We start from the raw sequence: 15,252 nt of genomic DNA, 5'->3' as shown, positions 1-15,252 counted from the left end.
AGGGGGAGTAGTTCCCTTCCAAGCCACTCATCATCCTGACTTGGAAACATATTGTCGTTCCTTCAGTATCACAGGGTCAAAATCATGGAACTGTCTCCCGAACAGCAAGGTGAGTTTACCTACTTCAAAATGACTTCAGCAGACCATGAACGCAGTTCACCACCACCTTCTCAAGGGCACGTAGGGATAGGCAATAAGTGTTGGCCCAGCCAATAATGCCACATCCCACAAATAATAAAAATAAAAGCTGTGGTCATCAGTGCCAGTGACACTGATATTCGTTGAGTTTCAACTTGTAGCTGCCAAGGGGAGATCCACTCCACACATGCTCATTCTTTTGTCAGTGTTCCTGATTATTTTTCAGTAATCCTGGGCATGTTTCCTTTCTGTTCACTGTTTTAATCCCCTGCTGAGATCAACTAAGAGATTGATTATCCTTCCCACATTCAATATGCTGACTTGTAACAACAGCCCCATCTGTAGGTATGTCAGGAACAAAAGAATGACGAGAGTGAGATTAGGGCCAATCAAGGACAGTAGTGGGAAGTTGTGCGTGGAGTCCGAAGAGATAGAAGAGGCACTAAATAAATATTTTTTGTCAGTATTCACACAGGAAAAAGACAATGTTATCAAGGAGAATACTGAGATACAGGCTATTAGCCTAGACGGGAATGTGGTTCACAAGGAGGAGGTGTTAGCGATTCTGGAAGGTGTGAAAATAGATAAGTCACCTGGGCTGGATGGGGTGTATCCTAGGATTCTCTGGGAAGCTAGGGAGGAGATTGCAGAGCCTTTGGCTTTGATCTTTATGTCGTCATTATCTTCAGGAATGGTGGCAGAAGACTGGAGGGTAGCGAATGTTGTCCCCTTGTTCAAGAAGGGGAGGAGGGACAATCCTGGTAATTACAAACCAGTGAGACTTACTTCCGTTGTGGGTAAATTGTTTGAAAGGATTATAAGAGATGGGATTTATAATCATCTGGAAAGGAATAATTTGATTAGGGATAGTGAACACGGTTTTGTGAAGGGTAGGTCGTACCTCACAAAAATTATTGAGTTCTTTGAGAAGATGACCAAACAGGTGGATGAGGGTAAAGCAGCTGATGCAGTGTATATGGATTGCAGTAAAGTGTTTGAGAAGGTTCCCCACGGTACACTATTGCGTAAAGTACAGAGTCACGGAATTGAGGGTGATTTAGCAGTTTGTATCAAAAATTGGCTAGTTGTAAGAAGACAGAGGGTGGTGGTTGATGGGAAATGTTCATCCTGGAGTTCAGTTACTAATGGTGTACCGCAAGGATCTGTTTTGGGGTCACTGCTGTTTGTCATTTTTATAAATGACCTGGATGAGGGCATAGAAGGATGGGTTAGTAAATTTGCAGATGACACTAAAGTCAGTGGAGTTATGGATAGTGCGGAAGGATATTGCAAGTTACAGAGGGACGTAGGTAAGCTGCAGAGCTAGACTGTGGGGTAGCAAATGGAGTTTAATGCGGAAAAGTGTGAGGTGATTCACTTTGGAAGGAGTAACCGGAATACAGAGTACTGGGCTAATGGTAAAATTCTTGGTAGTGCGGATGAGCAGAGAGACCTTGGTGTCCATGTAAATAGATCCCTGAAAGTTGCCACCCAGGTTGACAGGGTTGTTAAGAAGGCATACGGTGTGTTAGGTTTTATTGGTAGAGGGATTGAGTTTCGGAGCCATTAGGTCATGTTGCAGCTGTACAAAACTCTGGTGCGGCCACACTTGGAGTATTGCGTACAGTTCTGGTCACCGCATTATAGGAAGGAAGTGGAAGCATTGGAAAGGGTGCAGAGGAGATTTACCAGGATGTTGCCTGGTATGGAGGGAAGATCTTATGAGGAAAGGCTGAGGGATTTGAGGCTGTTCTTGTTAGAGAGAAAGTTAAGAGGTGACCTAATAGACACATACAAGGTGATTAGAGGATTAGATAGGGTGGACAGTGACAGCTTTTTTCCTCAGATGGAGATGGCTAGCATGAGGGGACATAGTTTTAAATTGAGGGGTGATAGATATAGGATAGATGTCAGAGATAGGTTCTTTACTCAGACAGTAGTAAGGGCTTGGAATGCCCTGCGTGCAACAGTAGTAGATTCGCCAAGTTTAAGGGCATTTAAATGGTCATTGGATAAACATATGGATAATAATGGAATAGAGGAATAGTGTAGGAAAGATGGGCTTCAGTTTGGTTTCACAAGTCGGCGCAACATTGAGGGCCGAAGGGCCTGTACTGCGCTGTTGTGTTCTATGTTCTATGTTCCATGAATTGATAAATGCATTCAGTGGGCGATATAATTACATTTTAGTAATTTCTGCTACAAGTCTTAGAGTTTAAGATCAAACACTCGTGCCAGTTACTAGCCTAATGGGCTGTGGAAACTCTTATATTTACGCACATATGCTCTTTACAGGCTCAAGAGGGAGAATTTTGCACATTGCTTTTCACATTTACAACTGCAGTGGAAAATTGATTTGGATAACTAGCTTTGACTTTTTCGACAAAACTTCACCAAGTAGGATGTGATAGGCTGGATCTTTTATTTTCCATCTTTAAAATACATTTTCTTATTCCAATGGCAGCATTATAGTTTCATATTTTGCTTCTTTAAATATCTTCAAGCTCCTCTGTAGGAAGTAATCCTTTAGAACATGGTACAGAAGGAGCCAGTGTTCTACATTAGCAGAGTAACAGAAAATTGGAAAACAAAAGAAACTACTAACTACAATTTAAATAAAAGTGTTGTCATAATAGTTCTAAATAAAGTTCTGGATTTTACTATATAGAATAAAATGGTCATTGGCTTAAAAGCAACAATTGTCAATAGAACTATCCCGCACATAAAATTGGTTCTTTGCTGTTTTAACTTAAGTTGAATAAAATTTTCCCTGCAGTTTTTTGCAGATTGCCTTACAAGAATGCTCTAAGCTATTGCCAATTGTACAGAAGAAGCTTCTTAATGGGAACACCCAGTGTTAAGCAACATGTTCTCTTTACTTAAACATTGCTTTCAGCAAACACTGGCTGAATGATTGTTTGCTTTTACAGCCTGCTAATCAAACAGCCTGCGCTGTGTTCTCCATAACATACAAGTTGTAGTCGTCTATTAATTTAACATTACAATACATGAATTGGTAATTCAGAATGAGAAACTTGAGGAAAGAGAAGTTACATATTTTAATAAAAGTTTTGCTGAACACAGATGAAACTTTTAACTGTGGAAACATATGTATTACACAGCACATAGTAAATGTACAGGAATATGCCAACACAAAGGATGCAGCTGGCATAAGTAAATTTAAGATTGAAGTGACGTCACTTAATATTCTAGCATTATTAAACATATTGAGAATCATAGCTGATACACATACACATTCTTGTACTTAAAATTCTGGACAAAGAATATTTGGGCTTTGAAGAGCTTTCTTCTTACCATGTCGAAAACATGCCTCCCCTTTTTCAGAATTACAAATCAATTACAATAAGCGAAGTAACAATGTTTCAAACATGGATTAGACATGACATTTGAAAAGCATGGTAGATAACTCTACATGCGTTGACATTTTGGGCAAGTTTATAAAATTGTTTTGCTGAAATATTGCTGAATCCTGGGTTGAAACTAATGCCAAATACATGCAAGTGAAGAGATGATTAAAATGTCAAAATTGTGGCAAGATGTGTAGTACTTATCATATATTTTACAATACATGACCAAGGTTTGCTAAAACTTGCAACTAGAATAACATGGTTAGAATCTGAGGGTGGTTGCTTATGTTTTCAGTGTTCCAAACCATTTAAAACTCCTCCAAAACTGAAAACGTTTGGGTTTGCATGCAATAATCATCTGAACAACATTTAGTTTTGGATTGAAAAATATCAAGTAATATTTATACCACAGATGTGCCAGGGAAATCCCCACTATCAGCATCAAGTAATAATTATACCACAGACATGCCAGGCAAATCCCCACTATCAGCATTCCAGAGCTCAACTTTGACCAGCAGTTTAACTGGACCATACTATGCATGCAGAAAGAAGAGTCCAAAATGGTTGGGAATTCCGTGGTGAGCAGTGTATCTTCCAATTCTCAAAAGACTGTCCACAAGGCACAAGTCAGGGTGTAATGGAATAGTCATCACTTGCCGAGATGAATGCAGCTCCAATATCATTTGACTATCTCAACAATATCGAGAACAAAGACTTATCAATGCCTATTCACCACCTTCACCATTCAGTTCCTTCATTGTTGTTGCAGAGTGATAGTAGAATGCACCACTGCGAGACGCACTGCAACAATTTGCCAAGGCGCTACCACTTAAAAGATCAAGGGCAAGAGATACATACAAACGCAAACAATTGCAAGTTCCTGATCGATCTATACACTATCCTTACTTAGAATTACGCCACCATTTCTTGACAGTTGCCAAGTCAGCATCCTGAAGGTCCCTCGTAAGTATGTAGTCCTCATGGAACACTGGTTTAAATACTGCTCACCACTCACATTCTCAAAGTCAGTTAGCGACTGACAATAAATTCTGGCCTCGCTAATAAAAACTATAAATGAATCAGAAAAAGCTTTTCACACAATGCATCCATCTCACAATCATTATTTATATTAGCTTTTCTACCTGAGCTACCTTTCACAATTTATTAAAGTCGTTATGCCTGACTATCCTTTTTGATAGAATAAACCCAATGATACAATTTATTACTTTCCCAGTGCCAGTGCCTTATGGAATAGAATTATTATTCTCATCCCACACTTTTAACCACATGTTTATCTCTATAACCTACTTATCATACCACCAATTCACTTAAATAATTATCTTTAGATTACAACTCTTGTGGTTCCGTACTTTAGTTGAGCTTCTCGTTCTCTCCAAACAGGGCCAAGTCTACCTCAGGTTGTGAACTCCAATATGGGTGACAACAACTGGATATCCCCCACTCCAACAGCCTTTGAATCAATTTCAGATGTCCCATATTCTGTCTCCTGATAGACAACATATCAAATTCCTGACAAATAACTCATTTCATTTCCCCTCTCTACACTCTTCCTTTCAAAACCTTTCTGCTTCAATGTGTGAAGGTCAATAGCCCGGTTGTCATTCCAACAGTCTTTATCCCCATTCTTATATGTGGCAAGTAACTTGTAGTTGTCAGATAGCATCAGTTTCTATTGGGCTAAAACTTACTCTCTATGCTATTGGTCAAACCAAGCACATTCTGACTGTACAGCTCTCCAAAATGTAACTGCGTTCGAAAATAAACTCTACAAATACTCCTTTATGTATTGAGGAATCTCGAACTCACATGCCAATTTAATAATTCTAAACTATATGTATCTACTGCAAATGTGCTTGATTTGGACAGACTTTTGACCAAAATCTTCTACATACTATAGTCTAGGCACAGTGTCTGTTCTGACATAACTTAAACTGGATACTTTATAACTACATTTTAAGCTTTTCCATGAAACATGAATTCATAATTTTACCGGCTACTTGTATAGATGTTGAACTATTTTCAATAAATAATTTTTTTTAAGGACCATTGACCTAAAAGTGGTTGGTAATGAGCAAATGAGAGCATATTCCATTCTATGGAGTGCAATTAAGCCCATGAAGACCCCAGCAATGGCAATGTGGCGACAATGCACCCTGAAGATTTGAACACCATGTTCCTATCTCATTAAGACAAACAATAACAGCATGTAGGCATGTAGGATTGGGATATTAAAGTAAATTACTTTAATAATGTACATTGGCAAAGAAAAGCTGTACCAATTCATAAGCTAATCAAAGGTACCCTTTTGCAATATACTTTTTGAACTAGAGAGGAATCACATGACCCAGATCTTTGGGTGCAAATTGGAATCCAGCAGAGATTGATGACTGGACAGCAGAATTAACAGCTTTACCCTCTCTCCTTCTCACTCCAGAATGTCTTGCAAAGCTTGGAGCCCTGTTTGTGGGTTGAGTACCTGACAGAAAGCCTCTTGCTGCAAACAGAGGATTTTGAAGGAAGCTTTCAACCCAGCAAAGTGATTCCAGGAGAAGGCTACCCACCAGCCATTACTTTACTATTAAATCAATGCTTTGATAATGAAGTAAAATGCAGTCAAACAGAAAATTGTTATTGACTTTACTTCTTCATCTTTACATAGCCATGTTTAAACACCTGATAATCTGCAAAGTTTTGTTTCTTTTTTGCATGCCCTGGGGTGTATCTGTTTGTGCATTAGTAGGGAGATAGGACATGTGTTTCATTTTTTGTTTAAATCCAAATGGGCTTTAGCAATAAAATTGACTTTTTGCTTGTTTAACTCAACTAACCTGCATGGCTTATTTCTTCATACAGACGTGCAAACAGGCAAATAGGCATTGAATGTGTAACACAATATCCTTTTAAAAGAACCTAAACCATGGTTACACTTAAGGGAGGAATGGAAAAAGAAAAACAGTTGAACCCTCACCAGGTCATAACAAGCAAAAACATTCCCTATGCACCATGTTAGGCATCTTCTCAAAAATTAGTCACACATGATATATTCTTCATAAATTCTGGAGCTGTATCCATTCTGAATTGATCAGTCTCAAATCTCCTTCCAAATTATTTCAAGGAAATTATGCTCAATTATTGGATATCTTTATGATTATTGCTTTTCTCATGGTACCTGATCTTTTTTATTTACTGCTTCACAGGATGTGAGCACTGCCTGTGTGTGTGTGTGTGTGTGTGTGTGTGTGTGTGTGTGTGTGTGTATTTCTGTAGGTGGTACACAATGGCCACTACACATTGGTGACAGATGGAGTGAATGTTGAAAATGGATGGGGTTCTAATCAAGGGGGCTGCTTCGTGTTAAGCTTCTTGAGTGATGTTGGAGCTGTATTCATCTATCCAAGGGAGAGATATTCCATCACATTCCTGACTTGTGCATTGTAGATGGTGGACAGGCTTTAGAGATATAGAAAGTGAGTTACTTCCCACAATATTTCTAGCCTCTGACCCGCTCTTGTAGTCACAGTATTTACATGGCTAGTCCAGTTCATTTTTAGTCAATGGTAACACCCAAGATGGGGGAATTATTCAATGGTGGTGCCACTGAATGTGAGCAACCAGGAAAATGGGACAGTTGGATTGTCTAAAGTTGGAAACGACATCATGTTTGTTCCACTGTTTGGTGAGATCATGGCTAGTCTGAACATCTGCAACTCCACTCTCCTGTCTTTTCCCCAATACCCTTGATTTTCTTATTGATTAAAAATCTGTGACTCACAGCCTTGAATATATTTAATGACCTAGTCTTTGCAGCCTTGTGCAGTAAAGAATTCCACAGATTCACTACTGTCCAAGGGAAGAAATTCTTCTTTATTTCTCTATTAAACAGGTTAACCCTTATTCTGGGATTATGCCTGAGTTTCTAGACTCTCCCACAAGGGGTAACAATCTCTCCACAACCACCCCAATAAATCCCCAAAGAATTTTGGAATCTTGTCTGTTTCAATAACTTTCTCGCTTTTCTGAGCTCCAATGTGTATAGGCCTAACCTGTTAACCTCTCCTCATAAAAAAAACCCCTCCAAACCCAGGATCAACCTAGTGAATATTCTCAGGGCTCCCTCCAAAGCCAGTGTAATTTTCCTTAAATAAGGAGTTCAAAACAGTTCACAGTGTTCCAAGTGTCATCTAACCCGTGCCTTATGAAGTTTCAGCAAGACCTCCCTACTTTTATACTCCATTCCCATTAAAACAAAAGCCAACAATTCATTTACCACGTTATTGCTAGTTTTTTTGACCCCCAAATCCCTCTGTGCTGCACCTTTTTCCTGTCTTTCCCAATTCAAATAATATTCAGCTCTTCTATTCTTCCTGAAACGTGTATAACCACACATTTCCCCATTTTATATTCCACTGTCAAGTTTTTTACCAGCTCATTTGACCTATCTACACTGTTGCAGTTTTTTGCTGTGGCATGTCGGAACTGGCGATCAATGCATTAAGCATTGTATCCCATTCGTAAGAGGGAGTCTTTCAAACTTTTCAGATATCTGTCGCATTCCTCTTCATTTGAGCAGATCCTGTGTATACACATGTACACACTCACTCTCTCTCATACACACACATCCATGCAGATTCTCTCTCACACACAAACACGCACACACACACACACACACACACACACACACACACACACACACACACACACACACACACACACACACACACACACTCCCCCCCCCCCACCTCTCTCTGTCTCACATAAACACACATATACATATAAATCTATGGGGTGAATCGTTCCATCCAAGATGTTTGTTTAGCAGATATTTTCTAATTTGTTCAAAAAACACACAATTTGTAGACACACACAAGTGTGGCATCTTATAAATTCCAGCTTTCAGAATAAAACCAGCCTGATTCCAGGTTAAGTCCTGAGACAGATTCTGAATACAGCCTCTCAGCTACAATTCAGTGTCTGGCCTGAGATGTTACCTTTTGCATATTCCTGTGGCTCTGTCTAATTGTTGTGATGGCACAGCACTAACGTTGATTTTATACTTTGCACACTGTCTAACACACTTAGTCAGCTGCAGATACTTATCATCTGACACTCCACTCACACAAGTTGTACGATCTTTTGAAATGTCTGCCCTCAATCTCTCTGTGTATAAACTCTGTGTCTGTGTGCCTTGCTCCCCCACTGCACCTGACAATTGGGCTGTGCTATGAAAGCTTGTGTGATTCCAAATAAACATGTTGGACTGTAACCTGGTGTTGTGTGACTTCTGGCTCTGTACATGCTGCTAGTACTAATTTTACTGGTCATGTGGGAACTAGCAAAAAGCAAAAGAGCAGAAGTGCTGTCAACTTGATGTTCCACCACCTAGAATGGAATACCACTGTGAAAATTGCACACACCAAGCATTAATAATGGTTACTTATTGTAACTTGGAATTTTTATTTGTCTCTATTTCACCTTTTTACGTTAAGTGGCCCCAAGTATCCAAAGTAGCATATCACAAAGACACACAAACTTCTTTCTGAGTTCAACCATTGCTATAATTTACATTGGGATATGAAACCACCAAAGATAGGAGAAAAAATTAGTGTCTGGACATTGTGATTCCAAAAAAACAGTTCAAAACTATACTTTAAAAGGTGCACATATCATTTGCAGCCTAACACAACTGAGGGCCTTGATGGAGAAATTTCTAAAAGAGATAGTGGGGTTCTATTTCTATCAGGATTTATAGAAGTTCATGCACTGGGGTGTGAAAAAGATTTTAAAACTTCCGAAGACAAAACACCCTATGATCTGTATGTCGTTGTTTGCTATGATCTGCCTACACTCCTTACAGACAAAGCTTTTCACTGTACTTAGGTACATGTGACTACTATAGATCAAATTAAATCAAATCAATATCAGAACAGCTACCCTGGGAAAGAAAATTGTAATTTCCACTATCACTATCTTTAGCTCCAGACTGAAACATGCACATTATAACAGCAGCATGGATCCTCCCAGTGAACTGTAACAAACTACCTACACAGAAGGTCACACCAGGTACCTTATAGGGTGAAAAGTAATGAACCTAAATGTACTATTACCTTTATTATAGTATGATCAGCCTTATTAAAATAGTTGAAAGCATGATACTATTCCTATCAGCAGTGATCGAATGTTGGCAATGCATTTCAAATTGCTACACACTGTCGCGGAAATATTTATCAATTGCTTATGAGTCATCAGTGCAAGTTGTGCTTAAAACGGCTGAACCCCTGTAAACTTAAGACTTTACTCTCATATACAATCATATACAAAGAGCAATTAGGAATGACAAAATGGGACATTGAAACAACCTCATAATAACCAAATCTCTGTTAAGTAGACAGACATCTTTACAATTAGAAGTGGAGGACAGAATAGGAAAAGGCTTAGAATTTCTTTTCAATGTATGTAAATCATTTCAGATCATTAAGAAATCCATAATTATCCTTTTACAACTTCTTTTACATAATGCAACAAATAAAAACAGGTAAATCTCAGTCTGTAATTGACTCAAGGACTTTGTGTGGTATATATAACAACTTAAAAGACTTAACCAAATACAAGACAGCTATCAGCTTTATGATTTTACAATATTTATACCATGCAAATTACCTCTCAAGTGACAGCTAGATATGTTTTCCAACACAGTTGGAACATTTAGCCACTTGGAGGTTAATAGTTTAAAATGTATCCTCCCACTTGTTTTTGATCATTGCTTAAGCCTTGTTGTTTTCTTTTGCGCACCTTCATAATTATTTTTCCAGTTTCACAACCATTCTCCAGAGCCTTTCACAACCTCCTTTTCACTTTGTGGAGCATTGGAAATTGAAGACAGAGCCTTAACAACAAATCCCAAGGTACATTTTCTCCTAATCAGGCAGACCTGTTAACCTACAGGACTATGTAATATTTGCAGTAAAACACCACAGAAATTCTTATAAATATTCATGAAATTGTGTATTGTTTGATAAGCCTAAGTGCCAGTCACTATTTATTGAACTCCAATAGACTGTAACAGGTTTCTCAATCCACCAATTAGTTTGTTTATATGAAGCGCAATGCAATTCAGCACGAAACCATGCAAGTACATTTCTTCTGAAGTTCAAATATATCTTAGAAAACGTACCCTGTAACAGTTGTTAAATAGATAATATCCCCGTTGCATGGAAGTGACCAAACGGATTCATGACTAGGTCAACCAACAAGTTTATTTTTTTTTCAAAACCACAATTTCTTCAAATGTAAGTCCGAAAGCAATGACAAAAATTAAATTCGATCAGATCAAGTTTTGCGTAAATACTCCCGCACCAATTTCATGGTGGATTTCACAGATATGAAGATGAAAGGAGAGAATTCGGACAGGGTTATTTATTCCACCGCGGGAGCTCAGAACAACCTAAGTCAAGCATAAATAGTTACTAGGGGGCTTGATAAGATCCTGCTCACTCTCCAACCATTGCCCAAGTCAGCTTGAATATTCCTAACTACCCACTTGGCAGAGATCCACTGATTCGTAACAGCTGTAGAGATCAATCGATGGGATCCCACGGTGGGTGAAACTCAGTGCCCTACGCTGACGTATTTTTGCCTTAACTGAATGTAAATATTGTCTACTTACGGCTGTGCTTCTATACTGCAGTCAGGAGCAACGTAATTGCTGGGAATGTAGCCTTGTCTGCTGTCCTCTCGCCACAGTGACCGAGCCAGCCACCAATTGTCCAGGGACTGGTCGGTAACTTCCAGCCTTTCCCCGGCTTCGAAGCTCAGGTCCTCGGGAGTGCGAGCCGAGTAGTCGTACAAAGCTACATAGATCTTGAGCTGCAAGGGGGGAACGGCCGGGGGGTGCGGCTGGGGCTGGATGTTCTCTTCTTTGGGCTTATCAGTGTTGAAGACACAGGGGCAGACACACCTGAGACATGTACAGTGAGTCCGTATGAAATTCCCCATGTTGCTACTTCTGCTATGGATCCGCTCTATTCCGTCTCCGAAAGGGAAGACATTCGTAGAAGGAATCAATGAACAAACTCCCTTAACGACTTCAGACAAAACAGGAATCGAATCTAGACCCACTTCTATATATTGCCTTCGTTGCTTCACGGCGCAATCCTTTCTCGACTTGGAGCTTGAACCAGGAAGTGTTTGTCTCGGTAACAAGTGCCAATGATCTGCTCTGAAACTTTGCTACAATATCGACATACCGAACACGTATCGGGCAGCTACGGCCCCGGATAAACATGAACTTTGTTTATTTCCTGGTCGGGTATTTCCCCCGAAAGCGCAAATCAGCGAGGGAAAGATCATTTAAAGCAGTGATCTGATTCAAACCATTCCTATTCCATTTTGGGTGTTTCTTTGTTATATGCTTACGCCTTCTGAGTTGGGATTGGAGCTGATTGTGGAAAATTCGGGGAGCAGATTATTAAAGAACATAACTTATGTTTCTGTATGGGATATGATCAGCAACCCAATGGCAGCGCACTCCTGAGGTAGTCTCACAATAAGACACAATGAGAAGAATAATTCAATGCTAATAGAGTTTAGATAAAATATTGGCATACTGACAATTAATGTTTAAAACACCGACGAACGCCTCAGTTCTAAGGAATGGTCACCGGATCCGAAACGTTAACTCTGATTTCCCTGCCCAGATGCTGCCAGACCTACTGAGCTTTTCCAGCAACGTCTGTTTTTTCGTTGTTGTGAATGCTATAGTTTCGCCTTTGAGGATTGCTCCACGCCAGGCTGAGGCATTCCACTCCCGTACATCCCAGATATCCTCGTTCTTCAAGGACTGCAACTCCCCTCCGCTCCCCCCCCCCCACCCCCGTAGGGGTCGAGAACGCCCTCGATTCTGTCTCCCGCATTTCCCGCACCTCATCCCTCACACCCTGTCCCCGTAATAACCAGCAAAAGAGAATCCCCCTCATCCTCACATACCACCCACCAAGCTCTGGTTCCAATGCATCATCCTCCGACACTTCCGCCATCTGCAATCCGACCCTCCCCACCAAAGACATTTTTCCATCCCCACCCTTGTCTACCTTCCAGAGGGGCCACTCTCTCCATGACTCCCTTGTCCACTCCACACTCCCTTCCAACCCCACCACACTTGGCACTTTCCCCTGCAACCGCAGGAAGTGCTACACTTGCCCCCACACCTCCTCCCTCAACCCCCTCCCAGGCCCCAAGAAGACTTTCCACATCATGCAGAGGTTCACCTGCACATCTGCCAATGTGGTATATTGCAACCGCTGTACCCGGTGTGGCTTCCTCTACATTGGGGAAACCAAGCGGAGGCTTTGGGACCGATTTGCAGAACACCTACGCTCGGTTCGCAACAAACAACTGCACCTCCCGATTGCGAACATTTCAACTCCCCCTCCTATTCCTCAGACATGTCCATCCTGGGCCTCCTGCAGTGGCACAATGATGCCACCCAAAGGTTGCAGGAACAGCAACTCATATTCTGCCTGGGAACCCTGCAGTCCAATGGTATCAATGTGGATTTCACAAGCTTCAAAATCTCCCCTCCTCCTACTGGATCCCAAAACCAGCCCAGCTTGTCCCCGCCTCCCTAACCTGTTCTTGCTCCCACCTATCCCCTCCTCCCACCTCAAGCCGCACCTCCATTTCCTACCTACTAACCTCATCCCACACCCTTAACTTGTCTGTCCTCCCCGGACTGACTGATCCTCTCCCTACCTCCCCACCTACACTCACCTCTACAGACTCCATCCCCGCCTCTTTAACTTGTCTGTTTCCTTTCCACCTGACTTCTCCTCTATCCACCTTCAATCCGCCTCCCCCCTCTCTCCCTATTTATTTCAGAACCCTCTCCCCCTCCATCTTTTCTCATGAAGGTTCTAGGCCCGAAATGTTAGCTTTTGTGCTCCTGAGATGCTGCTTGGCCTGCTGTGTTCATCCAGCTCTACACTTTGTTATCTTGAAACTTTGTAAGGATTGTGGGAGTTTGGTAAATCTAAACAGATTTTTATGGAAATTCGTAACCTTCATTCCTGAGTAGGAAAGCTGATTGGCCTAAATTGCTGCAGAACATATTGCCAGTCAAATACTGAATTCTGACAGTGACTAGAAATTTGGCCCTCCGCTCCCCCATCACACTCTTGCAAAAGGTATCCTTTTAAGATCAGCCATAGAATCCCAACCGTGTGGGAGCAACATTCAGCCCTTCGAGTAGCATTGATGCTCTGAAGTGCATCCCACCCAGTTCCACACCCTATCCCTGTAGTTTTGTATTTCCCACACCTAACCCACCCATCCTGCATATCCCCCGGTGCTCTAGGAAATTTTAGCATGACCAATTCACCCAACCTGCACATCTTTGGACTGTGAGAGTCGCCCAGAGGAAACCAGGCTGACACGGGGAGGCTAGAATCAAACCCAGGTCCTTGGTGGTGTGAGGCAATGTCACTAACCATTGGAGTCATCAAAACATGTTACTTAATACTGAAGTCTTTGGCTTAGCTCTTGATCACCTAACCAACATCTCTTTTCGTGGCTCCCTGTCAAGTTTTGCCCCTGTGAAGAATCCCTTAATTTTTCCATGTTACAGGCTATGTCTAAAAAATCAAACCATCGTTTTTGTGAATGTTATTGCAAAGGCAGTTCCTGTCTGGACAATCTAACTAGCATGTGTAAGGGTGAGAATGTATCCAGAAACATAAGATACTGTGCAGTAAAAGACCATTTGGCCCATCAGGTCTGCATCACTGACAGAAAAGCATTCCTCCCTAGCCCCAGATTTGCCATGGTTAGGTTACCTAGCCTACAAATTCATTGACTCTACAAGACAATTTGCCACGGTCAATCCATCTAACCTGCATTTCTTTGGCCTCTGAGATGAAACTAGAGCACCTGGCAGAAATGCACATAGATATGGGGAGAATGTGCAAACTCCACGCAGTTATCCGAGGGTGGAATTGAGCCAAGGTCCCTAGCAGAATGAGGCGTCAGCGCTGGCCACTGTGCCACCCATCACCTTAATGCCTTTTTTCTAACAAGGTTTAATTTCAGCAAGTGTCCATATAGCAAGCCCATAATTTATTACTAACCGTTATTGTTCATGAGAAGTTGGTGAGAAGCCAGCAATCTGAAGCTTTTTGTAACAAATTGGGATTTTCTGGATTTTTTTTAAGCTGGGGGAGAAATCTGGGACAGTTTTAAAGTCTTAAAACCAATTTGTTTATCTTGATGATAGTTACAGCTGATCACCTGGACTAACTTTTAGGTGATTTTTACTCTGAAATGATGAATCGTCCAAGTATTGTGGGCAAACAAGGGCATCTGTTAAACTTTGAATTAAAAAAAGTTTAGAAAATCCTTTTTAATAATGGAAGAATTGGAAGCAATCTCATTGGTGTGCATTAAAATTATCCTGAATGAAGAATAGACAATTGTGCAAGCTGTGTAATGTTGCCTCTACACGTGGAAAAATAATGCAACCAGAGCTTCAGCCCTGTCAAAAAAGGTGAAGTATAAGACGAAAGTAATGTTCGAACTGTGCAATCAAGTGCATTATCATAAATAAGTAGAATAAATTGTTTTGTAGTGCATATTCTCCATTTTCATTCAGGCGATACATAATATGCTTCTTGGTGAATGACAATTTGGAAACTAGAATATGTGAACTTTTTTAAATCATTGCATTTATTTTGCTTTT

At 40.8% G+C, this 15,252-nt stretch overlaps 1 protein-coding gene across 1 annotated transcript in view; it reads right to left on the bottom strand.

Moving 5' to 3' along the window:
* Window positions 1-11,923, bottom strand: part of frk (fyn-related Src family tyrosine kinase) — a 101,735-nt gene extending 89,812 nt beyond the window's left edge. The window contains exon 1 of the mRNA XM_048531475.2: window positions 11,191-11,923. Coding sequence (XP_048387432.1) covers window positions 11,191-11,519 — 329 coding nt within the window. The 5' untranslated portion in view covers window positions 11,520-11,923. The remainder of the gene's footprint in view (window positions 1-11,190) is intronic.
* Window positions 11,924-15,252: the final 3,329 nt, after the last annotated feature.

Source organism: Stegostoma tigrinum, chromosome 4, assembly GCF_030684315.1.
Source record: "Stegostoma tigrinum isolate sSteTig4 chromosome 4, sSteTig4.hap1, whole genome shotgun sequence".
Lineage (NCBI taxonomy): Eukaryota > Metazoa > Chordata > Chondrichthyes > Orectolobiformes > Stegostomatidae > Stegostoma > Stegostoma tigrinum.
The sequence above is the reverse complement of the archived record's forward strand: the minus strand, read 5'-3'. Positions and strand labels throughout refer to the sequence as shown.